The sequence below is a fragment of the Colossoma macropomum genome, unplaced genomic scaffold, assembly GCF_904425465.1.
Source record: "Colossoma macropomum unplaced genomic scaffold, Colossoma_macropomum, whole genome shotgun sequence".
NCBI classification, from domain to species: domain Eukaryota; kingdom Metazoa; phylum Chordata; class Actinopteri; order Characiformes; family Serrasalmidae; genus Colossoma; species Colossoma macropomum.
In genome coordinates this window covers 28545660-28572455 of record NW_023494788.1, presented here as the reverse complement: position 1 = coordinate 28572455, position 26796 = coordinate 28545660, and the positions used below count along the sequence as shown (strand labels likewise).

Below are 26796 nucleotides of genomic sequence, written 5' to 3'. Positions count from 1 at the left end.
TGACAGGGAGGTAAATGCATGGTGATCTTAGGTAAAATAGTTCGATTTACAATTTTCTCTCCATGAATATGTTAAGTATAAAAACATAGAAGACACGTGTAGGTTCACTGGTTATTTTAAATGGCAATTAAAATGGCTATATTTGCAATTGTTGATAAAAGTGCAGATTGAATTGTGCAGATATTTAGAAAATCAGAATTCCCCTTTCAGTATTAAAAAACACATCAGTTCCATTGTAGTTTTAGCTCACTGGACTTTCATTTGAGCTATGTAAATTACAGTTCCCATTAACCTTTAATAATCGATTATACCACAGTCTCAGACATGTTCAAATTATTTAACAATTTTTGTATTTCCTGTATGACCTGTGCTGGCTAAAAAGTGAAATTTGTTCATTTCATACATGTAACAGCAGTGTTAACTATTTCATGTATTATTTCCAGTTTAGGACATTAAGTGTCCCAAGTGGGACTGCCAAGATCTGATGCAAGATCTGCACCACACTGTCTCACTGTCTGCAACTCTGTAACTCAGTCAACCTGTATCAAAGTGAAAATGAAAGAAAAAATCAATATCCGATCAGTTGTTTTCACTGTAGTTTTATTGAAAATGTACACCAATGAAATCTCACTACAATTAAATATTTCACAACTTTGCGTTATGACAGGGGCGGAGGGAGCGGACAATGAAAGGCAGGTATGAAGATACTAGAAAAATGGAGCCTAGAGTCTTGATGTTGTACACAGCGAAAACCATCACATCCCAACAATATTATTTTTCATGAAGACACGTCTCTACTTCAATACACAAAATAGATCCTTATAAATTATATGTATATGGATGAATATCTGTATCTGCCATTTGACTTATTTAGAACAAAACTGCCAAAACTATAATCTATCTAAATGTAATATTTGGCAAAATCTGTTGAAATTTGTCAAGCAGATACAACTGCACATGTACCTGGAATAAATACGCAAGAGAAAAACAAGCCAATATAGAGAGCATTTTTTGACACTGAAAAAGGCTTTGAAATAAATTTATAGTAAAAACAAAAGAAAATGTGAAAAGACATGCAAAGGGCAGATTAGGCTGTCAAAAGGTGAAGTTTAAATGAAAAGGGACTGAAAGTGATCTACATGGTATTTAGAAGTGCTTTTTTAAACTACAGCCTTCAAATTCACCAAATTAGAGGACACTATCAATATTGTTATTAGTCCTCAGTCTTGAAATGGACCAAATTTAAATAATTGTAATTACATTTTTCATCAACAACTTTGAGTCTTATCACATGGTTTCAAGATAGAAGTTAAATAGGTCTTTTATATTATTTGACAACACTTCAAACTAAATCTTTCTTTGGGTCTTTATATCTCACAGCCAGACAGTCAATGTTTTCAAGTTGTAGAAAAAAAGAACTTGCCTGTCCTTTACTTCTTTAAGTTTAAACACATAGTGTGTAGTAAGGAAACATTAACCTGTATGTATTTCATCTGCACAGTTTTGTTCTTTGCATCATTTTTTTTTCAGAGGAAATCCATGTTCACTCATACAATCACATTCTCACAAGAGAAATCCAGACGATTCCTGTGCTAATGTGAAAGACTGAGGCCTACATGTAAGCTTACTATGCAAGGCAATATGTATTTATGTCTCATGTATAAAAGCTAATGTTTTCACAGCAAAGAATGTCTTTTAGGTCTCCTTCATGCTGTTTTACTCCCAGAACTTTGGTTCTGGCATTTTTCACAAAATCTGTAAAAAATATTAGTGTGGGACTTTGCTTGGCATGCCGTAATTAGGAAAGAGAGTTAATGCTTATTGCGAAAAACACCTTGTGAAGCCCACATAAGGCTCTGTTTGACTGAGCAGACGGCGAGGACGTTTTGAAACGTTCAAAATAATAATAAAAAAGGCTGGCAGAGAGAGACAGGAAGAGGAAAATAGGTGCTTTAGTTCTCGTGGAAGCTGCAATCCCCTCTTCAGACAGGTGGCCAAGACAGATTTAAAAGAAGCTAGAGAAAGAGAGAAGGGGATACAAACACAGGTTAGAGAAAGTGTAAAGCAGCCAGAGAGAGCAGAAGCTACCAACGGGAAGGCGAGGCATACATTAATCAGAAATCTTCTGATTATGACTTTTGACAGCCAAAAGCATTAAATTTAAATATGCGTAGATATACAGTCGTATGCAAAAGTTTGAATACCGCTGGTCAGATTACGTTTTGTTGATTTTCTATGTGATAATAAGTTAACACATCCTCTACAGGACACTGATTTAAACATGACTGCAAATGTTTGTGCACAGTTTCTATTTATTTGCTAAATTCAGCAAATAAACAGTAATTGTGCATTAAAATGTGCAGATGTGTGTTCCCTGTAGAGGACTTACTTTCAGTTCAACAAATCAACAAAACATGTACTTTGACCAGGGTGCCCAAACTTATGTATACCACTATACACTACTTCTAAGCATCAGATCAAGTGTAGTTACACTTGTTAAAAACTTTGAACAGCCGGATAACTCGCATGCGAGTGCTGTGTAGACCTGTTAATGTACAGTGATGTGTCATGGATGACAGTGTGGCCCTTGATTAGCTGAATAAAATGAAATTTGAGTCCAGTCTTGCTGGAACTGTTGCCTTCTATAAGTCTTTCAAAGCATCCAACAAAAAGTTATTTTTTCCTTCAGCTCAAATAACTGATAATAATTATCACATACAGATGGATATTTAGAAAGTTTTAAATGCATAAGATCTCCCTGAAGAGGCAGAACATGTTAAGCATATTAGTCACACAGTGTTACAAGCAGTACACTCATGGCCTTAAGCAAGTGACATTTAGTAACACACTAAACACTGTTAGTTGCTGTATAAACCAAAAGAATGTAGGGCTCTATCGGAACAAGGGAGCTGATCTATTGGAAACCCCCCAGGGGCTGGGATCCACACTGTCTCCCCATGGCCTTGGGGTACCGCTTAACCAAAAAGTCATGGTCTGGTCCCTTAGCAAAGCTGTGAGGGGGCGAAGGCACTACTCAGTGCAGAGCCAGGGATTACTGCAAAGGAAAGTAAATACACACACAGCAGTGAGCAGGGAGGCTGTAGCGAGCCGCAGCACAAGACCCACCAGAGAACACAGGTTGGCCCAAATTAAAGAACGATACTTCAGCTCTGGTCACACCCATCATTCCTAGAATTCAAAAGGCCAAACATACAGATCTACTGAGTACTACCAGTCAGTATGAAATGCGCTGTGATGTCCTCTTTTTAATGATGCTGTTGTAAAAATATGCTTTATGATTTATCTATGACGTATCAATCAAGCACAGATGATATCGTCGCTGTTGGGACAAAATGTTGTGTCTCAATTTTTTGACAATTCTTATTTTTTGACATTTGAAAACAGCAGCAGACTTTTACATTTTATTAAAATCTCATAATGAATGGATGAATAGAAATGGTCCAAAATGTCTTGGAACAAATGATTTCTGCATTAACTTCCAGTAAAAGGCTCATATCGAGGAAAACACATTTTCCTTGCTTTGAAACAGTAAACACTGTAAACACTGCTAAAGTTTCAAATCGCACCACTCACTCCTCACTCCATACAGTCCATACATGGAAACTAAGCTGTAAAAACAGCCCGTTGTGGTTTTACTGTTTTCATGATGTCATGAAAACCAAATTATTACAAATATCCACCAAATCAGCCTACAACAGTGTAGCCCCGTCCATTCTCACCTGGACTAGCGCTATACAGGCCAGCCAATAAGAACTTATTAAAATATACCAGTCTTAAAGGCACAATGATATAATCAGCTTGTTCTATGGGATAAAGAATGGTTGGAAATGATCATTTAAAAATGAATTACAACTTTCTTTGGTACATAAAACCACACAAATGTTATACGTGAATCTCAGGAGGAAAAAATAAAAGGATTTAGGATATTGGCCCTTTAAAACTTAGGAACTTTTTTTTTCTCTCTCCTGTAAAATTGCCAGTTTAGAGATACAAGGACTTATTCCAACAGCGATATATATGGTATGATATATAATAAATAGTACTGATTTAAAACTAGAAACAGCAGAAAGCTGACATCTTTTATGTAAGTTTTCCATATAAGGATAATGCATATCTAGCATAAAAAGAAAATATATGAGAAGTATCTTTGGGCTTGGGTATATCTTCCATTGAAGTCTTAATGCAGTAATAACTTCTGATATATGTAGTTCCCATAAAGCTCTACTAAGCAGAGCTAAGTATGCTGCTCTACAAAAATACAGTGTGGGATTAGATCAGCTTTTTACCCAAATCCCAAGAAGTTACAGCGGTTGCTAAGCTGTATTAGCATTTTTAGTGAAAACAAACCAGCACCAAAAGAAATGTTTTCTCTCCAAAATATAATTCTTAATGTAACTATACCTCAGGTGATGCACATATAGCAATATATGTATGAAAGGCACATGAAAGCGTTACTGAAACAATGCAGAATTTGCTGTATGATGGTCATACACAATGATTTTGCCCACAGTTTAAATATTTGGTGAAAATTACCCTTTATTATTTGCGTTAGAAAACTCTTATGTACACTGACACAAGTGCAGTATTGGTCCCTTGGCAATTTTTGTTAAAATATACAAAAGTCCAAAATGTGCTTTTTGTATCAGTTTATCATAAAATAACTAAAAAAAGAAGCAGAGGAATTAAGAAGGTGCTGACATTGAGTTAAAAAGTGGTACAGCAAAAGCTCTAATACACCTAATACAAGCGTGCTCATGGCATGTATATAAAAAAGACACTGAGGTATGCTGTAGATGAATAGAGAACATTCATATAACATGCATCAGGATAAAATGAAACCACATGTCATACTCAGTACTACTCAGATGCTGGAGGTGCACATGTTGCAATGGTGTTAGATAATAAATTGAAATACATCATTTCAATACCATCTAAGACAAATTCAATTCATAGCTGAGTATGAATTGACAGAATGTGGAGTGATGCACACCTTCAGTATTAGTAGTATGGGGGGATGGTGTCACTGGTTGGAATGCCCAACCGATGAATGTATCACAGATGGCAATTTAAACAACACTCTGGGAATGCCAAACCATGCCAAGTTGATGCCAGTCTCATTTTAGCCTGCTACTCTTGCTACCACAACAGTAGTCACACTTGTCAATGTTAATAGCATACACTAGTCATGCAAAACAGAACATCATCATTGTCATGGGAGCACAAAACAGGTGATTAAAAAGAAGAGGAACACTGGCTCTTAAAAACAAACAAACAATAATAATAAAAGAGTTATGGTAACAGAACGCATTTGAGTCAAGGATCCCATTCACATTAAAGGTCCCTCTTCAGCGTGGTTATGTGTGAGATGTGGGAGGGGTGGGGAAAGAGGGGAGGGGAGCAGAGCAGCATGGCTCAGGAGCACTGAGAGGGAAGAACTCATTCACAGCTGGCTGGGGGGGGGAGCACTTTCTACAGGAATCCTGAACTGGAAATGAGAGAAAAGGAGGATTATTTTTTTGCTCTATTGGTTACATTCACACTACTGTGTTCATTTATACATAAAAGTTAAAGGTTAGTTAATACATGTGTTAATATACGTGTTGAAGATGTTGAGGGATTATGGGATAAGTGCATAAGTTTTAAGATGGGACTTTCTTTGAACAAGCAAACACTGAGATTTTAAATTTTACCCATCAATTTCCCAATGTGCATATCTGATTTGAATAATGTCTGATCAACTGGAACTGAAATACAATAATCACCAATCTAGAATCTTAGTTCTAATCAAAGAGCTTGTTTCAGTTCTAAAATCTGATTGGCTATTTCACATTCAGAGCTGCCACAACATACTCAATATACCACAAATATCTCTATTATTAATAATAAATGAATTATTTACTCAGTACTGAGGTATTTATCATAGTGTCATTTTGTCAGGGTTCATGAAAGCTATAAGCCACTGGAGGCAACACCCATGAAGGCAACACACATTAACCACGGGAACATCACCGTAAAACGTCGCCTCTCATGGCTTACTGCTTTAATTCCTCCCTCTACACTCCATACAAAGAGCTCCCCAGGACTCGAAAAACACTTGTACAGCAACCAGACTGTCCACTGTTTCTCACACAAGTTGATCAATATGAATAACTTTGCTCTGATGCATGTAGCCATTATGCAAAAATGGGTGCATGGCAGGGGTGGAGGACTTGACCTTATAGCCTGACCAACAAAAGCATTATTTTAGGACCAAGTGCTGCACCAGTGTGATCCAGCTGCTCGAGGGGAGCAAAGAAAGACTGCTTTGTGTGGAGTCATGGCAGGACAGGGAGCGCCGCAACAGAAGACTATTATGGATTCAGAGGGCAGACTGGGAGAGCACATCAAATAGGGTCAGTAATACACTACAACCCTGGCAGTACTGCCATGATAAGTATTTGCACTACTTCTATCACAGCTCTTCACATTTAAAAAAAAGATTATGAATGCTTATAAATGCTTATTAAAACTAAGTGAGCAAGAGCAATATTTGCTACAGTAATGTAATGTCTTATTACTGTCTAAAAGCATTCATACTTCCCTGAGAAACTTCCACTACATCCACCAACTAACCATAATTTCCCAAAAATGTTCCCTCTTCTGTTTTACGATTTAAAATGTGCCTTAATGTTTAGAAGCCTTACCAGCATAAGGTGTCTCATGCAGCATGCAGCAAGCAGACGAGGAGTTAACTGGTAAAAAAACATGGATTTAACATGCAGAACATGCACAGACCACACAGAATGAACATCATACATGCCATGCCCTGCTTGGTTACTGAGGAGAACTGTGCATTTCTGCGGCATACGGGCAGATGCAGGAACATCGCCCTCTCTAGCCCTCAAACTACCCTGTACAACGAACAGTGTTTCTTCAGTAACGTGATTATGTAACAGACTGAAATGTGATGGGCTTCTAAGCATAGCAGGCAGCTGTCTGTGAGAACCTGTGAATAGCTTAAGAAGCAAATAAGCCAGTGAGGAAAATGAGAGAAAAGAAAACAAATGTAAACCTTCTCAGTGCAAGTGTCTTCCTTCTGTATCATGGTCTGGTGAGGAGGCCAAATCAGCTTGAATACACAACCACGAGTGATTACCAGCATAACAGGAATATTGGTCACTTTTGAATACTACACCAGACTAGTCCTTATTCTAGACTGCACCTTAGTGTTCATTTTAATTTTTGTTTTAAGAGGGACTGAGACACATAAGGTATCCAGGTATGACATCATTCAGCATCAGTGCTTTAACAAAGATACATTGATAAAATGTGCATTGCAAATTTTGCTATTATTTAAGCTTCACTAGCTACGGTCATATGAATAATGCTAATAAATGCATAGTGAATAATGGTAATAAAAGCAAGTACTATTGAACATCAATTGCATTATCACTAGTGCATTACACGAAAAAACACTGCTGAACTGGTCTAAAACATTAATCTGAGAAACTTGTTAAAAAAAGAAATGAATAATTTAGCTGTCACTGATAATAAATATTTACTTATTATTTTTAATCACATATTTAATTCTGAATTAATAGTGTGACCAAATACTTTAAGAAATGCAAAAACAATCTAGGCCAGTGAAAATAATAAAAATTTCTGTTTACATTTCAAAAAGTTTTAGAAAAGTAAGGTCTTTAAGTGTTTACTGCACTTATTTAGAACATTTATTTGGGCTCATTATCGCATCATCAATTGGTACCAAAGTCCTAAGCCCTAAAATCAAATCACAAAAGATATTTATGATCTAGAATTTAAGCTGTGCTCTTTTGAAACAGAACCACATGGGATAACACACATACATTGAAAACATGGGCTTATGTCTTTGGTTGATGGTGCCACGCCCCATTTTTCCTTTTTAACATAAATATCATTACGGACAGTTAATAGTTAAGTAGGCCAATGAGGACAACACGTGGATATCCTCCGGCTTGTAGAGTATTCAGCGATTCCACCTTGAAGGGGAAGCTGTTTTTGGGAGAGTTAAAGGCAAAGAGAGGATGAAGGTCAGTACTTACTTTTTCCTCTCTTTGTCCCTCTTGAGTGTGGTGGAGCCCCCTGCCTGCTGGGCCTGAGACTGCAGTAGCTCAGCTGCCGTCTTCTTCTGCTTGAAGATGTTCTGTTCATCATCAAGAGCTTTCTTCTTATCCTCCAGCTTCTTTTTCTCATCCTGGTGCAGCTTCTTTAGACGGTCAAACTTTTCATGCAGCTACGTATGAAGACCACAGGGTCAGTGTGTGAATACTGGAAACTTTTAATGCCAGATTCAAATAACAAAACTTAATGCTGAGGTGGCTTCTTCAGTCAGAAGACAGATGTCAGCCTACTGTCCAACACTATTTGACTAAGCAGTTCACATTTTTGTTTTTTAAACCATTACTATTTGTGAAAATGAGGTTCTAGCAAAAGAATTTAAACAAACCGTGTCAGATGGTTTTACTTTAAGAGCATAAACAAAGGGAAGTGTGCACCATTCCAAAACCATAAAACACACTGACCTCCTTCTCCGCCTCCTTCAGCTCAGCTTCTTTCTCCTTCACTCTTTGGACAAACATCTGCCTCATCTCCTCTTCCTTCTTCTGCAGCTCACCCATAAACTCATTTCTCTTGGCCTCATACGTCTCCTGCAGACTAAAGTATACAAAGAAATACTCAAGTGAATGTAGGTATAACTAATAAAAGAATTTATTAAAAGTAATTTCTTGGCATCTGCATTTATTATAAATAATAAATTATTTTCATAATAATTTTCATGTCATAACAATAAACAAAGAAATTAACAGCATTTACTGTCACTCCTAAATAAACAGAAGGCTCTTTTTTAACAAAATAAACAAAAATATTTTTGTTTTGTAATGCATGAGTTATTATACTAATAATACATATCATACTAATCAAAGCATAATTTACTTCACTGAGTCCAACTGTCCAGATTACTAGACATTCAACTTTATCTCAAAAATTGTGTATGTAGGAATAAATATCTACAGATAAGGTGTTTTTTTTACCTATTACATGAGGGACCTTCCAGAAGGACATGCATACAAAAACATTTCTAAAATAAATAGAGGATAATTCACAAACAAGGGTTCATTTGGTCTTAGAGGTAGTGAGTCCATCTCGCCAGCTGCCAAATTTGTTTTTGTTTATGACGAGATAAAAAAAGAAAACATTCTATTAAATGGCCAACCAATACAAAGACATGAGTTCAACAGAAACACATAAAAGTTAGTGTGTTGATGTACCTGCTTATATAGAGCCGGAATATGTGGGAAATACTATATTTCACTGGACATTCAGTGGTTATGGCTGTTTTTACATCTAGTATGTTTGTGAAAATTGCATCATTTTCATTTGGTTTGGCTGGTTTCACACTGCAACATATAGAGTGCACCAAACTATACGCATCAGTGTTCTTTGATAGGTCAGGATTTTGGTGGGGATACTGATGTTTTTTTACTATTTGCCTCCATTACTGCCAAAACAACCTATTTTTTGTTATTACTTATTCATTAATTAGTCACAGTATAAAATCAAGATTTATCCCTCAAATATATTCTTGATAAAATGCACAAAAGATGCAGATGATGGGTCTAACTTACCAAAAAATCTGTGCAAAAATTATTTTATCTGCCGTTATTAACAGCAGCTCGTGCTTCTAGAACGATACGAGCATAGCTGTGACATGCTGCTAGAGGAGAACAACATGCTCTGATCTTGCATTCCCTTATTTGGCGTATATCACTGTAAAAATCTTTTTTTCACAAGTAGTGAACTGACACAAGGTTCATTTGGAACCAGATCGAGACCTGTGATTTTTGGCAGATCAAGCTTCTGTTATTTAGCGTAGACTGCTCACATCTGTCAAAATGAACCAAACTAAAGAAAAACTTTCATTAGTCCTGTTGTAAAAAAACTGTAATTATAGTACTCTTTTCTCACCTGAAAGGTTTGCTGTCAGGGTCTGTGTCTTTGAAGCCCATCTCCTCTAGTTTGCAGCGGCGGTAGAGCTCATAATGGCGCGTGTGGGTTTGCTCCCTCAGATCCTCCATGTTCACCCGGATCAGCATCTCCCTCAGCTTCACAAAATCACAGTGGTTCTCGTTCTCCACTGAAAAAGAATGCAACTTTTACACAGATGCCATGGACCAGCAAACTGGTTAAACACTACTTTTTAATAGACATTTTAATGATGTTAGGATGAACAAAAAAAAAAATTATTTCCCTTTTTACAATTATCCATTCCCTAAATTATCCTTTTAACTTAATGATTTGTCCAGCAGATGGTGTTCCAAAAGCTATACTACTGGGGAAAAGAAGACGTTTTCTTGCATTTGCTGATACATTGCTTCCACAACAGTGGTTCCAAAACTGTGGGACGCGTACACAAAGATGTACGTCAAAAAATTCTAACATACATCTTTATTTAAGTTTATTTAATTAGCCTGGCACAAAGTTACACAGGTACTTTCCTGATAGAAGCAATCGAAACAGTTTCCAGCACAGGGCAAACTCATGCTCTAATAGTTCGATATCGTAAAAGGTTGTATTAAAGAAAAATTGTTCAAGTCTGGCCCCTTCTGAGCCCCACGCATTCAGGAGAAACTAACAACAGTAGTCAATACAGTTTATCGTGCGCTGCTGCATGAGTGAATGAAGTGAGTATCCCTTTGTAACTGTTATTAAGGCTTGCATTATGCTTTTTAGTTGTGTACTTGTGTTAGTTTCACTTTCACAGACGTGATTTAGTTCAGATTAGTTTAGATTTATTTGTTTACAGCTGCTGTGATCCACGTTATCCACTGAGCGGATGAAGTTATGTGATAAACACGGTCTGTGTCACAGGTTAGTAAACGTTGTGCTATTCACTGTTCATTTTACAGTCGCAACCTCTCTTGCACGCACACATGTGCCCTCAAACTGATGCTGCAGCCTTTATGATTTCAAATAAAAAATGTGCAGTCATCTGCCTCTCTGTGTTCATCTAAAGATAAACATTAACAAAATTGCCGGTTGTACAACATCAGAAAAAAAGGATAAACATACCCTCAAAGGTACCTTTTCATAACACAATGCTTACATAACATGTATATATATATATATATATATATATATATATATATATATATATATATATATATATATATAATTGCAATATATAAAATCTAACTGTCTTACATATTCATCATGGCAATATATGTGAGTATATTTGTATATGGAAAGAGAGTACAGACGTTTAATGTCTGAGGGAGTACAGGAATGTAAACCACTGGTTGGAAACCACTACTCTACAAGGACAAAAATATGATAGGCATCTTTAAGACATCAGTCATATTTAGTAAAAGCAAACTTGCTCTTTGTTTTATTACAGTCCTATATTCATTTCCCTTGATAGTAGATAAGGTTTTACAGATGGCCTGCATATTCAGACTATGCCTATGATTCACTCCATGACATTAAGATAAACCGACAGTATTATCACACTGTATTCTCTTATGCTCTTGTTCTCTTTATATATAGTGCACCCAGAAGCTTAAAAATAAAGCCTTTCTACTGCATATCCATCCCATATATATTTACTGAGATAAAAAAACAACAAAGGTTTTTTCTGATCAAATACTTCACATTATGAGAATTAACACTCCATGTTATCAGAATTAGCTTCAATACTTTTGGCTCACTGCTGTCTTCAAGCTAAATAAATTGACATCTCATGCAGCAGAAGTCAAATAAAAATAAACAAACATGCCAAAATAACTGTATTTTCTTTGCTAGGTCAACCTCAAAATAAACTAAATTAAGCACTGGCCCACGTGCACTGCCCCGTGGCCTCATGTACGCAGGTTGGCAGAGAGCATAGTGACTGAGAGAGAGAGAGAGAGAGAGAGAGAGAGGGAATGAAATGGTGACACAATGTCAGCAATAGCCTGGGGACAGCTCTGTGCCATTCAAGCTGCATGTGGTTTGTGTTGCTATGCTCGTCACCCATGCAACCACCCCACCCCTCCATCAATAAATGCTTCCCAATTGTAACGGAGACTCTCACAAATCACGTGAGAAGTACTGCTGTCATCGTGGCTTTGCATAGAGAAAGCAGCCAAAAAATGTAGATCATATGTAGTGGCAGGATGTGAGAAAGAGGATGGGTCTGGATGTCCTAAACTGGGACTCATGTTTCTGTAGGACGATCTCAGCCTCATTTCCTCTAAAAGACGTGACCTATGCTTACCCTGGACAGTTCCCCAGGGGTACTGCCGTGCTTTCACCATCTTGTTCCCGATCTTCACTTCCTCAGTGCTTCCCACCACTGCGAATGGCAAATGGCCCTGCAGAGCACCCAAATTGCATGCAAATCAGTGAACTTCTTGTATTCTAAATTTTGACACACATTCATATAATTCCACATACATTACCATGTAAAAGTTTGAAATCACAATTCAAAAGTTTGGAATCAATGTTTTCATAATATACAACTGATTTTAGATACATTTCAGATAAATGTTTAAAATAATTCGGTATGCTGGCCTAGAGCAAGTTCAAACCTAAATAACCTAAACACTAAATAATTAGCGGGAAGCTGCAAAAAGTGTGTCCAGAATGAAGAACAGAGCTGTAGATGATTCTGAAATGACTGAGAAATGCTCCCTTTAAGAACAATGTCAAGCGTAAACCTAAATCATATCTGTGGATGAGTTTAGCGTGAACAGGATAATGATGCATAGATCGCACTGTTAGGGTGAACTGGACAGCAGACAGTTTTTTGTTTGTTTTTTTATGGCAAGCAAGGAATATCTTTGAAATCTCCCCTTATCTGGGATAACATGTCCCCCTCGTGAAGTTTTCCATCAATGTGCAATCTAAACTTGCAGAATGTATAATTTGTCAAATCATATCTAGCCTTTGCATTTTTCAAGTATTGTGCTATTAATCAATGTTTAACAATAAAAATATTATAAAATGAAAATTGAGAATTCCATCAGTTTGTCTTAGTGATTTTCCACATTTTAGTAAGTTATGACAAAGGACAAATGACAGTAAAACAGAAACACTTGAAATGTCAATTGTGTCAATGACTTAAAAGTTATTAATCTAACAATTTAAAACAAAGCTATAGATTTCAACGCTGAGCGTACGGTTTTCAATTTAAACATTTAATTGGTAAGTAGTAAATGATTAGTGCACATGGCTAAACAGATTAGGTGTGGATGTAACACTGCCAAGCTACAAAGCTCATATTTAAACTCACTTCCAGCAAGATGGCTAAAAATGTTGCCTGATTCTAGTAAACGACAGCCATAGCTCGCATGTAATGGTAAGGCTAGCTATTTAGTGAAACTCCAGAACAACTTTGTGTCTTTATGATGAAACTGTAAGTAAATAATATAATGGGCCTTTTGCCTCATGTCTGGGAGTAAATCTTACCCCAAAGGTCTAAATTCTCAATTTGAATACTTTTTTTGTCTCAAAACCACATGTACTGTTTTCTGTACAACTCCCACATAATCATATATCTTTGATTTTCTTGTACAAGTTAGTAGAAAAGCAAAGATCACTATTATACAAAGACAAAAAATTAGACAAACTGACCCCAAAAACGTCTGCGGCAATAGATTTTGAGAATGTGGTCATCAAGATAAAATTTCAGGATTAATTAGACCACAACCAATCAGTAAATGTATCGAGATTAAAATGACCCCAAAATTTGATCAGGAGAGAAAACAAGTGATTCCTAACTTTTGAATGGTAGTGTATATTCATACAACATTTCTCCAAAGACATACAGCATTATCTGAGGGAGAAAATGGTTTATTTGACACAGAGGAATGTGAAACCAGGATATAAACATGCATGCTGTCAGTCCTTCAATATTCATTAACCATTATCCATCACCCTGAGACATCAAGGCAAACACCCTGGAACAGGAAGGCCACTGTACTCTTATTTCAACTTGATAACATAAGAGAGCGCTGTTAAAGAGACAGGGGCTGGAGAAGCAGCCCACGAAGCAGACATGATGCCGCCACCTCATTAAGACAATATTTACTTTCAGGAAACTCCTCTAGAGCAGCAGAGAGAAAGATATGAAAGATAAGTCCCATCCCAGTCTGCGGAAGCACTGATAGAAGCCTAAACGTCTCTAGCCACACCAATGGAAAACCAGCGGTACCGTGCTGGGAGGAACAGTTATCATACCTTCTCCGTGACAGAGATTTGCTCTGCAGTATCTGGATTTGTGACCCTGTGTAAGGATTAGCGCAGTAAGACCTCACTGGCCCCACTGGCAACTGGACTGTATTCAGTTTACACATTCATTGACTGTGCATTACATAGACAATGTGTGTGTGTGTGTGTGTGTGTGTCTTTCCCACACTTCCTGCAGTGAGAGCATACTCATTATGCATTCCTCTCCCTCTGCGCTGCCATTTCCTGACAGCAAGCAATGCGTGGAGCACTGGAAACCAGATGGGTTATTTCTAAACTTAAGTACTTATTACTGTCACATATAGCATAAACTGTAAAAATGAGCACGGAAGTATTAAATATGGATGTGGGACCTGAAGATATAATTCACATCCAAAGTGCAGGAAAACACATTCAGATGATTACAAAACAGTACCTAAAAAGGTTTTTATTATACATGTATTAGAGATGTGCATTCTGATTAATTTTGATATTTGAGTGTCTGTATAAATTAATGAATGGATATCCATATAACTACGCTGAAAGAGAAAGTAATAAAAAAAGCAGAGACAAAGGATTTTGGCCAAAAGAAGTATAGGGCTGTGGGCTTACTCTGTAGATAATAGTACTGGGAGTTAAAATTTGAAAACTTTTATTATTCAAACTTAGCCATGATACAGTGGGCTTTCATGTTGGATGAGCAACGGAGGCTGCCTCCTCAGAGGAAGTAATGATCTAACAGTAACCGATAAACGTTAAATGCTAATGAAGACTTGTTGTTTTCCATATAAGATCCTTTCCCCTCAGTGGATGATGTACCAACTTGTCAGTTTGTCCTTAATAATGTGTCCATTATTGCTACTTCGTAGTAGCAAAACTGTCACAATTTACAGTCATATTAATACATAAAATCAGCATTTCCCTGATTTGTTGGTCTGTATATTTTCTTTGTCTTCCCATAATGAAATGTGATGAATACCCGAAAAGTGATTTCTGTATTTCAATACTGGCACATGTGACAGCGCTCAAGTACCCACGCACATTCCCACTGATGATGATCATATATAAATATGAATATCAATTATAAATGAGTATGTACATTGCATAGCAGCCACAAATGTATCTATTGCAAAGTTTCTGCATTTGCATTTAAAATCTGGAATGTGTGATGTAATGATATGCTTTTCTTGTCACACTGAAAACAGCAAGCAATCACTACAATGCGAGATTGATGAATATCACCAACTTACGTTCATTGTGGAGTTGATCTCTGCCACAGTCTCGTCATCAGTGGGGAACTGGTAGATCTGGACTCCATTGCTGACCAGCTCACTGGTGATCTTGATTTTGAACTTAGCCAGTTCACTCTTTGAGACAGCATCAGACTTGGCAATGATGGGAATAATATTAACCTGCACGAAATGAAGGGACACATCCATCAGAGTGAGCACTTTCCATTAACAAAATTAAATTCAGAAGCAAACAGCGATGTGAAACCCTGAGATATTTTACAATGAACATAATATGTATTGCTGTTATATTTCAGTGATATAATAATTTTGTTTTAAATGTATAAAATGTATAAAAGGAATTCCGTAAACCAGTCCTGTACAATTATATAGCTTTCAAATAATAAGGAGGAAGGTAACTGTAAACAAATTAAGAACTTTTAGATACGGCAAAAATAATGGACAGAGCTGCAAATGATCCTAAGATGACTTAGAAACGTGTATAGCATAAATAATGACGTTTTAATAAATCAAATAAAGGTAAAAAATTAAAAACAGATTTTTGGGTGTATAGTTCCTAAGCTCTATAAGTAAGTAACATAAATAACATATATTAAATAAATAACATAAATTATTAATATAACACGATTCCAAACTTTTGAACAGTAGTGTATAAGCATAAAAGCAAAATATGTACATGTTTAGATCTAGTCTTCCTGGATTTCCAACATTAATCCTAAAAGGGAGAACTACTGTCATTTCTCTCAATCTGACACCTCTTCCTCACCTATCCAGGTCAGTCATTCTGTGAACAGCTTGAGAAAGTCAGAGAATATCTGGCCAAGCAGAGATAAAAATAGATGCAGAAATTCACTCCTGCTGCCTTTTATGCCTCGCATAACCCTGGGGCTACAGAATCAGCCTGATTCCCAATCAGGCCTGGAAATCTAGCATTTCATTTACGTTAATATAACTCAACAGTCCCTTTTAAGTTGTAACCCAAAAGTGCGTAGACTGAGGCAGTTGCTTCAAAGATACATATATTGTATAACTGTAATAGAATATATATATGTAAGTGCATACGACTACAATTGGTGGTGATTTTCACTGATACATTTTATTTATTTTTAATCATTTTAGGTTAAAATGATCAAATACTGAATAAATAAAAGGATGGTTTAGTCTGTAAAACTAACAGTTCAGTAAGACATAATACGTAGCAGATAGCAGAAGGTACTTATTTCAAGCGTGTAGGATGAAATACTACAGTAAAACGAGTGCAAAATAAGACTTGCTGCTAAGGGTTAATCAAACATTCAGCCTCCACTCATGGCTCACACACTGTGTGCTCCAATCCCACACTAAGTCTTCCACCCACACTGCTCACTGGTGCTATTCCAAGCAACCTGGACTCTACTAGCGAGTTCTCACTACTTCCCAAAAATAACATCCATTCTGAGCAATACAAGCAATAGTGTGCATACACAAAGGTTAACATTCTTGATATACCCGTACATGGGTTTGTAGTGCCTGACAGCAGACACAGTTGCTATTCTAACATAATACACATAGATATTAGTATGTACTTCATGAGCAGCACCCCAAATACATGCTCATCTTAATCAGTTTACAGTATGCTTGTGTGCACAGCAATGTTTGGCTGACACGTTTAGACCAATCTGCTGGCAGGTCTTTCTCTGCAGAATTTTGTTTGTTTAATCGTTTAATAGCTTTAAAATAAATGTTGTTCTACGTCAGTACAAAAAATATGCAATAAATCTGTGACTTGAATGACTGTGCTGTAATGTTTAAAGAAGAAGCTCCTTCATAATCTTAAAGCACAGATTGGGTTTGCTGTGTGCTGACAGACTGGTTTGACAGTTAAATTAACCAAAGTCAGTTCTGTTTAAGTGAACCTGAACTTGAACCAGCTGCAACAGACCTTAGTTCTCCTTTTGGTCCCATTTAGCATGATGCAATCTGAAACCAGCTGATGTACAAACCACAACTAATTAAGAACTCAGACCCCACCTGGGTAAAGCCAAATTATGGACAGCGTGGTTCAAGTTCCTCATATAACAGATCTGACTGACTGAGTCACATTCAAATCCATTACTCCAATAGCACCAAGCTTTAAAAAAGCATTAAATATATAACACTGATCATTAAATATTTTTTTATCTAAACGTTTTTTTTCTTAAACTATGTATTAATTATATTGTATATTATAAAAACAGAAACATAGAAACATTTCTCAATGCATGATTGCAAGGAATTTAGGGATTTTATAATCTACAGTTCATAACATTATTAACAAAGAATACAGAGAAATCTCTGTGTGTAAAGGGCAAGGTCAAAAGCCAATACTAAATGCCCATGACCTGCGATCCCTCAGACGGCACTGCATTAAAAACTGACATGCTCATATCAACGCATGGACTCATGGAATACTTTGGAAAACCCTTGTCAGTAAACACAGTTTGTTACTGCATCTACAAATGCAAGTTCAGACTCTACTACACAAAGTGGAAGCCATATATCAACAACATCCAGAAACACCACCAACTTCTCTGGGCCAAAGCTCATCTAAGACGGACTAACAAAAATTGGATAAATGTGCTGTGGTCTGACAAGGCCACCTGTTTTTTAAAATAATGTGCGACTCTGTCAAGGTATGGGGATGTGTTGGTGCCAGTGGCATGAGTACCTTCTGTGAAGGCACCATTGATGCTGATAGGTTCATATGCATTTTGGAGCAACACATGCTGCCATCTAGATAACTTTATTGTGTGTTTTTGTTTTTCCTGCTTGTTTCAGCAAGACAATATGACAAGCCACATTCTGCACGTGTTACTACGGTGCGGCTTTGCAGTAACAGAATGTAGGTGCTAGACTGGCCTGCCTGCAGTCCCAACCCATCTCCCATCGAAAATGGCTGGTGAAGCACAATATACAATATACAATATGTTATATCAAGCAAAAATGGGATAAAATTCCACTTACAAAAACTGGTGCCCTCAGTTCCCAAGTAATTACTGATTAAAGGGAAATGTGATGCAACACAGTGGAAAACATGTTTGGAACATGTTGCTAACATCACGTTTAGAATAAGCGTCGGCCTAAAAACAACAAACTTAATTAGCTGAAACATTAAATATCTTGTCTTTGTTCTGTTGTCATAAATACACATCAAAAAGCATCTGCAACTCATTGCTGTCTGATTGAACTTTCCTACTGTCCCAACTTGGAAATGGATTTTTTAGAATTGTATTTATTGTCACTGTTTCATAAAAGCAATAAGTCCACCTGAGTCTGCGTTACAGTCATTTCAATTTGGGTAGAGAGTTTAACTCTTTGTTACATGCGTGCATGCGTAGCATTAGCAGCCATTGTCCTGAGTAGTTGTTTTTTTTCCATTTAAGTACTGGAAGACTGTGGCTGTGTATACACGATACACCTCAAGGTTCTTTAGCCATAAACCAAAATGCAAAGGCAATCAGACCAATTCATGAGGTAGTCTGAGTAGGGCTGGGCGATAAAACGATAACGATAATTATTGCGATATAACTTTTCCTCGATAGAGCGATATGACATGTTCGAGAAATGTTCGATATAATACACCATTCTCACACTTCCACGTTCAGCGAAAGCCTTGGTGGCGTTTTCTACTGCAAGGAAAGCGACACTACTCTGCTGTCGCCAGGAGAGGGCGCACTTCCGAGTTTTTCTACATGATTAGAAAGGGAGAGGGCCACGAGTAGGATGAGTCTTTAGCAACACCTGAAACGCGGAGTTATACATTCCCTGTTTGAGCGCAGTAAACTGAGGAAGCTGTGAGGTGTTGGAGAGCGGGAGAGTGCTAGTTTTCCAGGCTAGCTGTTTTTAGCAGCTGGCTAACTTGAAGCAGCGCTCCGTCACTGCACAACATGGAGAACTGATGATACTGTGGATCAAACACGACACAAAAGCACCGCTTTCAGTTTAAACGTACCTAAAAGGAGGACTCTGTTTGTCTGGCGTTGATATTTTGCGGTTCACCCCTTAAACTACTACGATAGTATAGAGAAATCCAGTTGTCGCTAGCTGGTGTCTGAATACTGTGATGTCATTTGTAGCGGGGTAGCCGAGCGCTCGTCACCAGCTAAAATAATCTGTTTTCTTTCTTAAATTATGACTATACAAAATAGCCATGCTTTTCCAGCTGGTAAAAACAGCTCTTTCTCCCACTCTCCCACGACAGATCTGTGAAATGTTCCACTGTTTGGCGAGTGTTTGTCATGATCCGACCATAAAGCATAGTTTAAAACAGCAGTTAACCACCCAGGAGCAAAAATCAGCCTTCAAACTTGAAAGAAATAATGATTTGACATTTATCGCAGTATGTATCGATATTGAACGATATGAATTTTGTTTATCGTGATAACATTTTTGGCCATATCGCCCAGCTCTAAGTCTAAGTTTGATTTATTTTATACTTTTCAGTGGGGCCTCACTTGATATGCTATATTTGCATTGTATGCCATAGATTTGCATCATCCAGCCTGCACAGCCTTGAGCATTCGGTATTCAATGCACAAGAAACTGATGAGAAAATGACAAATTCCACCTCAGTTGCTGCCCAATTGGACACCTTGATATCAGCACAATCCCATTAACAAAACTGAGCACAGAATTAACAGTGAGGGTCAACTGTACTGATGTAAACCGTGCACTAACCTTGCTGTCCAATTTCTTCATGGTCACCAAGTCCAGGGACTTTAAGGAGTGTCCAGTGGGGGCGATGAAGTACAGGCAGGCATGGATGCGTGAGTCATGATAGTTGTGGAGGGTGCGTTTGATTTTCAGCTCTTCCTGAAGGTAAGCTTCAAACTGAGTGTCGATGAACTCCACAATAGGTTTGTAACTGTAAACAGAACAAATGTGAAGTAATGAAACAGAAAGTAGAGAAATAAATATGAAAGAGATGAATGTGTGGACTAGAAATCAACACACAGCACAGCTGTATAACAAATGACTGCTGCTATTTGGATGGAGCCGCTTCAATAGCACCAGTCTGTTCTGGGTGATCCAGGTCTGTGATCTCATCCTAATACTGCTCCCACTGCTGGCTAAGGATAAAAACAGTCTGCCTGTTTACACTTTTACCCTTTTTATGTTCTAACCCTGATTGAAATATACCTTGAACTAAAAGATGCAAGGAATTCCAAAGACCAAAAGGAGACATCAACCGTGACCTGTGAAGGGACCCATAACTGCACACCCTTACCTTCAGGCACAACAAGCATTATGACGTCATCCTTTCTCTGATGTTTCAGGAGAAATGTACACTAAGGTGTCACATGACAATGAAAAAAGACTGAGACAATGGGAACTTTTCTTTACGTGAGTGTTACCTTACAGAAAAGCACCAAGCAATGCATTTTCCCACAGACATCAGGCTTGCAATGTACCGTATAACCATGACATAAATCCTCAGGGAGGGTCTGTCACAAACTACAACAGGCTTATAGTCACACTACCCATAACAGAAAATGAAAAGGTTCAGATGAACCTATTCCTCAAATGCTCTTTAGCAGGGGTCAACATTGCCTATTGCCCAGAGCCCCTGGCTACATTTCACCTTTTGGCCACTAAAAACTCAACTACTTCTTCACCCTTCCATGCAAGATTCAGAAACTGTGTTGGTCAGATGCTGAACTTCTTGCATCAAATCAGATTTGTCAGAATTCACAAAATGTAATGTTAACTTTAACACCACAAAAGTTAACATGATGGCAAGGGCAAACTTTTCTCTAGTATTTCAAGCATTTCTTCATGTTAAAATATAGCTGTAGTGCTAGTTGTAATGCTGGCATCTAAAAGCAATCAAATAATGATGACGGCTATGAAAGAAAAAAACAAATGAGAAAGTTCAGTCAAGTGGAAGAAGGAACTGTGGCTAAAGTATGATTTTGAGAAGAATGTGATGTTCTGTTGACACAAGTTCACCACAAGTTCATTCTTTACTGGGAGTAAATCTTTTACAAGACACAACTCTTAACACATATTCTCAATTATTCGCTGTAATCCAAAACATCTTGTAGGCTGCAGAAATGTAATTAAGCTAGTTCTTACCTGTCCTCTTTGTTGATCTGGTCTCCAAAGCCAACTGTGTTCACAATGGTGAGCTTGAGGCGCACGTTGCTCTCCTGCAGCTCGTACGTGTTGGACTTGAGCTGCACTCCTGGCTGGTTGTGCTGTGTTGGTTCACCCTCAAACTTGGTGTTAAACAGAGTGTCCATAAGAGTGGACTTCCCCAACCCTGTCTCTCCTACACCCAAAAAAATCATATATGAAGTAAATGGTTTTGATTAGTTTTGATCTGAATCTTTAGTAGGACATCTGATATATCAGTGCATTTCAATTCACTGGAACAAAACAAACTAAAAGCATTATTGCTTCACGTCCCTTACTGAAGTTATTTCAACATATTGATATTTCCTCAAACACGCTTTTATTACTCAGTTTTCCTATTACACTGTAAAGCACTTTGAGCTGCTCTGTGTATGAAAAGTTTAGTATTTTTATTAAAATAGTAACATCACTCAGTTTATTATTATGCCTCTGTTACTGTTAAGTACAAGCATAAACAAATCCATACAGTCAAAGCTTTTTCAGTCAGCCTATGGCTTTAATTCCTCCACTCCTGACAGCCACGAAAGAAGTGAAAAGGCTTATCATGCTACGCCACCAGAATGTTAATTATATACATGGCTCTCATTGGCCACTTCTTCATATATTTAGCTTGCAGAGCGCCTTCCCATGGGCCCCTCGGCTGCCGGCACAAGAGAAAAGCTTCTTCCCCTCAGAGTAAAATAGGAAGTTTTCTTTCAAATCTACAGCGGCTGCCCAAACGGTGACATTGTACTGCTGCTGTTGGGGTTAAAACACGATCTGAAAGCTGAGTGCCTGGATTAAATTGGTATCATCAGGAGAGCGATTAGAAAATGGCAGCTGAGGCCTGACTCATCGATCATCGGACCCATACTGACAAACCAACGGAGTAGAAACTGTGTGCTCACTGATTCACAAGCCTTTCCTCTTCTCTTCATAAGCAGAGTGTGACAGACAAAGCATTTCTGTTCACACAGGATGCGGTTTGCAGTATACACAAATGTAAATGTAGAGGAAGACGAGACAGCTCTGTTTCAAGGTGGCTTTTCCTCTCCTAATTCCCAAGAACTCCTAAGAGTCTTCTGTGATCCTCTCCTCTGAAGGATTTGGCAGTGGGGGACATTGCTATTGGCTGAATACCAAAACTGCACAAAGAACTCCTCTAAACATCAGTGGGGATCAACATCCCCTTACAAATTGTCCAAAATTACAAGTTATAACGGACAAATTACAGCCCTAATGAAACCATAGACATGAGGTCTCAGATTTCTGCTGTGTTTACTCATGGTGCTGGCACACAGCCTTTCAGTTTCAAATGATTTTATTTTCAGCTTCTAATGGTTTATGGGCTCTGCTTATTATCTCACATTAATAATACCATAATAACAGGCTGGTTTACACTGGTTTACATTTTGTGATTTATTTGTTAAAAGAAAATACTGCCATCAGATTTTTGAGGCTAAAAACGGGGAGTGGAGCTAGAAGACTCTTCCTGTCTTCTGTAGAGGGAAAACATCAGCCATCAGATATCTGTGGCCACTCTGAAGACTCTTCAAACAAAACAAACACTGGCTATGGCTAGAGGCTAGGGCTGCACAATAAATTGCACATTCATCAACATTGCAATACTGAAGTCTACAATAAAGATATCACACTAGCAAAATTACCTCACTTTAACAACAGAATTTTTCATTTCAAATGATTGTTTTGACAGATGTCCTAGGAGTTCTGATGAATCAAGGCATTCACAACGTCTAACACATATACATACTTTGAATGAGAATAATTATTTTTCATTTTGACGTTTTCCATAAAATGCATACTTCCACAATGCAATTCACTATCACAATTTATTTTGCACTGATATACAGTAAATCTATGAAAAATCTCCCATCTCCAACCATTCTTACCAACCACTCCGAAGGCAGACGGAGCGCGGCTTTATTGCTACCTAGGCTAACTGTTCTAGCTAATGTAAGCCAGGTCCAGAAACAGTGACAATATGTTTCTCAACATGTTGGCACATCATCCACTGAGGAGAAAATACCTTGTGCAAAAGACGAGCCCTCACCAGCATCCAACATTGTAACAGTTAGTGTACCAGCCTTTGTTAACTTTACTTATCCCACACGAAAACTACAGCTTTTGCTCAGCTATTTCTGAATAATAAAACCTTTTTTCAAATGCATTCCACTACTTGTTTTTGGTGCATACATTTTTGTGCTCTGATATTTTTAGCCTCTTATCACCTAAAAGACTAAGGCTTGAGTAAACTCCCTTTTTTCCTTCCCTGTGGTTAACTGGGTTTCCGGGGGGTTTGGCCTGTTACCGCTGCTGAAAAAATCCTATGGGAAACACTGCTTGCACATACTAATCAGTGTGAAAATGAGTACAACTTACTATAGCAAGTTTACTTCATGGTGCCAGATCACACTGAGTAGTTTTTTTTCCCAGCAATTGCCACAATGAATGTGAACCAAAATTCACACTATTCTCTGTCCCACATATCAAACTAGAAGGTTGTGTTTATAGTCATATGCATATACCTCTGGAATGCAGACCGCTAATTTCAGGTCAGCCACACGAAATTCATTTACTGGTCTATGATGTAACATTCATAAGCATGAATACAATAGTGTTCAAAACGTCACTAAAATATCAGTGTCCACTGTTAAAAAAGCAGAAGAAATAATAAGATAATTTTGTTTTTATCTAAGTTGTAAGTGAAGCCTGAACAATACCATAAAATACAGCAAGTGGACTTGACCAGCCAACCCATATACAGTAAGTGGGTCAAAGGAGGGGATCAGTATGCATTCTGAAGTGAATAGTTAGAGATTTTTGCTCGAGGGAGTGGAAGGGAGCTCCCACATGACACACTCACCGACACAGAGGATGTTGAAGCAGAAGCCATGGTTAACAGACTTGTTGACCAGCTGGTCCGGCATGCTGTCAAAGCCAACATGGCCAGAGAGTGGGACAGCACGTACACCCTCTCCCTGAAAACCAATGACCAGAACAATATTCATTAAGGATATTTGATTATGGCATTTATATCTTCTTTAGCAATCCTTAGCATTATGACTGCATGAGCAAGCAAATGAAACATATTGGGTCAAGTCTGAAAAAAATGTATTCTCTACTGGTTATAGGTGTTTAAGACCCAAATTGTATGGGGACATTTGTGTAACATATCATGTGCCAACATAACTTACATGATCTATTACAGTGTAATTATGGGGAATACAAAACATCATGATTTTACTTTTTTTGGTCATGTTCTTTTCCTCCTACGTTCAGTGGCTGGTGAAAAACTAAGAGAGGTGCAGATCAGGTAGTGAATTGTACACTTCCTCTTTCCTGTCTAACTGCAACCGTTTAAAACCGCATTTTACAGATGACACACTGTCTACTGCAACTGCACAGTTAATGTTTTCACTAAACTAGCAATGCTTATGCCTATGATGAAACGTTTGTGCAAATTAAACAAGAACCATGGAAATACAGAACTGATTTACAAACTACATCTAGTGTATGTTTGGTCTGCTCTTGACCAGGCTGTATTTCAGCATTTTCTGTCACTGTTCAGGCAGGCCTGCCACCTGGCCTTCTCAAACCCTAACAGGAAACACCGTAGCCACCAGCTGTCATATCTAATGTGTTACTGCAATTCCACAGAAAACACATTCAATATATAGTCTAAAAAAATCACACTCACATCACAAACTTTTAGTCAGGACCAGGGCGCACAGCTAATGTAAACTGTGCCCCTTAAGTTTACATTAACCCAAACCTTTGGAAAGAAAATAACAGTGTTCTCTCTGGATTTGGCTCATGTTTAACAGCTGGCAAAACACTGTTCTGTGCACACCGATTGCCGCATTTTCTTGTTTAGCAATGCACCATCACATGGTTTATACCGTAATATGTGAATGCTAATATACCGCATAAGTACTAAAGCTCAATAAAAGGTGTCAAAACTGTATTTAAGATTTCATTTTCATTAAAGTCTTCTAAAACAGCAGATCAGTACAGACATCTGGTTATTGAGCAATAGTTAACAATAAGATGCTAAAGTTTGCTTTAGCCTGACAACAAACAACCAAGAACAAAACATCTTATTGACAGAACCAACACTCCACCATCTGCTCCACATGTGCAAAAGCACGGCTGAATGGAGACCAATGGGAAAGTCTACGGTATCAATTAATAGCACTCCTTTTCATTCTCCATTTATGGAGGAATGAAAAAGAGTGCTATTTAGGAAACACTGCCACACCGTAGTGTGCCAGTGAGAGAATATATACATTTAGAGTGAAGGGAAAATGAGAGCACCCTCTTCAGCCGTCTGGCATATGAGTATAAAGCAGTGCTCAAATCTCGACAACACAATTAGACTACGTTTGAAAGATTATGAGGAAAAGATCCTTATTTTTCTCTTTCAATCACTCTCTACGGCAAATTCTTCGTAGTAGACAACGCCCATTGAGCTAGTGGGACACAGGATGGTCAAACAATAAAATAACGGTGCCAGGCGAGCACGACATGGGTGGTTCTTCCTTTACATGTCGGTGGAGGACACCATTTAAGAATACACACATATGCAGCATATGAGAGAGAATTCATGTTTCAGCGACTGAAATTTCTAGGCCAGAACTGGGTTAGTGGAAACGTTACATTAGTCACTTCGAGCCGGCGGACATCAAAATAGACAGGCTCCGGAACCATCAACATGTGAGGAGAGCGGCAGTCCAACCCGAAAAATATCAGACTGTACGGAACTAAAATACAAAGCGAATCGTATTTACAGTCCGTGTAGGTCTGTGTAGTATAATCTACTGTCTGTTTTACTGTTAAATTGATCAGTAATGCTTATCTACACCGCGCTGCAGCCAGCCTAACTAACCTAACCCACATTCGGTTTAATGTGCATGAGTGGAAACTGAAAAAACGCTGACTTGTTACCTCAAATAGGCCGCAGTGTTGCGAAGCTCTTGTTCGCTGTGCTAATAAGCGTTTACTGTAGACATTTACAGCGATTTATATGTTTAAGACTAAGAGCTGACTTACCGCTTGTCTCGCGATCTCAGTAGCCGCCATGGTTCGCCTCTCTGGCTGAAAACGCTCGAAGAGGAAACAGCCGAGCTCACACAGCAGAGAGGCAAGGGGA

General features: G+C 38.0%; 1 protein-coding gene across 7 annotated transcripts; it reads right to left on the bottom strand.

The window, feature by feature from the left end:
• Window positions 1-579: 579 nt before the first annotated feature.
• sept6 (septin 6) lies at window positions 580-26796 on the bottom strand. Of its 7 annotated transcripts, none has more exons than XR_005007170.1 (11): window positions 26697-26796; window positions 24511-24625; window positions 21588-21783; window positions 20190-20376; window positions 15495-15656; window positions 12293-12389; window positions 10006-10174; window positions 8562-8694; window positions 8082-8272; window positions 3082-3189; window positions 580-2015 (listed from the first exon to the last, which is right to left on the bottom strand). XR_005007170.1 is itself a non-coding variant. In XM_036569044.1 (11 exons), exons 1-10 carry the CDS (start codon window positions 26724-26726, stop codon window positions 3165-3167), a joined length of 1305 nt encoding a protein of 434 aa, XP_036424937.1. In that variant the 5' UTR covers window positions 26727-26796; the 3' UTR covers window positions 580-2015; window positions 3127-3164. The 7 variants fall into 7 exon arrangements, 5 of the variants coding, with proteins under 5 accessions (XP_036424937.1, XP_036424940.1, XP_036424938.1 ...); XM_036569044.1 differs by having other exon boundaries at window positions 3127-3189; XR_005007171.1 differs by lacking the exons at window positions 580-2015; window positions 3082-3189 and adding exons at window positions 4540-5506; window positions 7073-7129.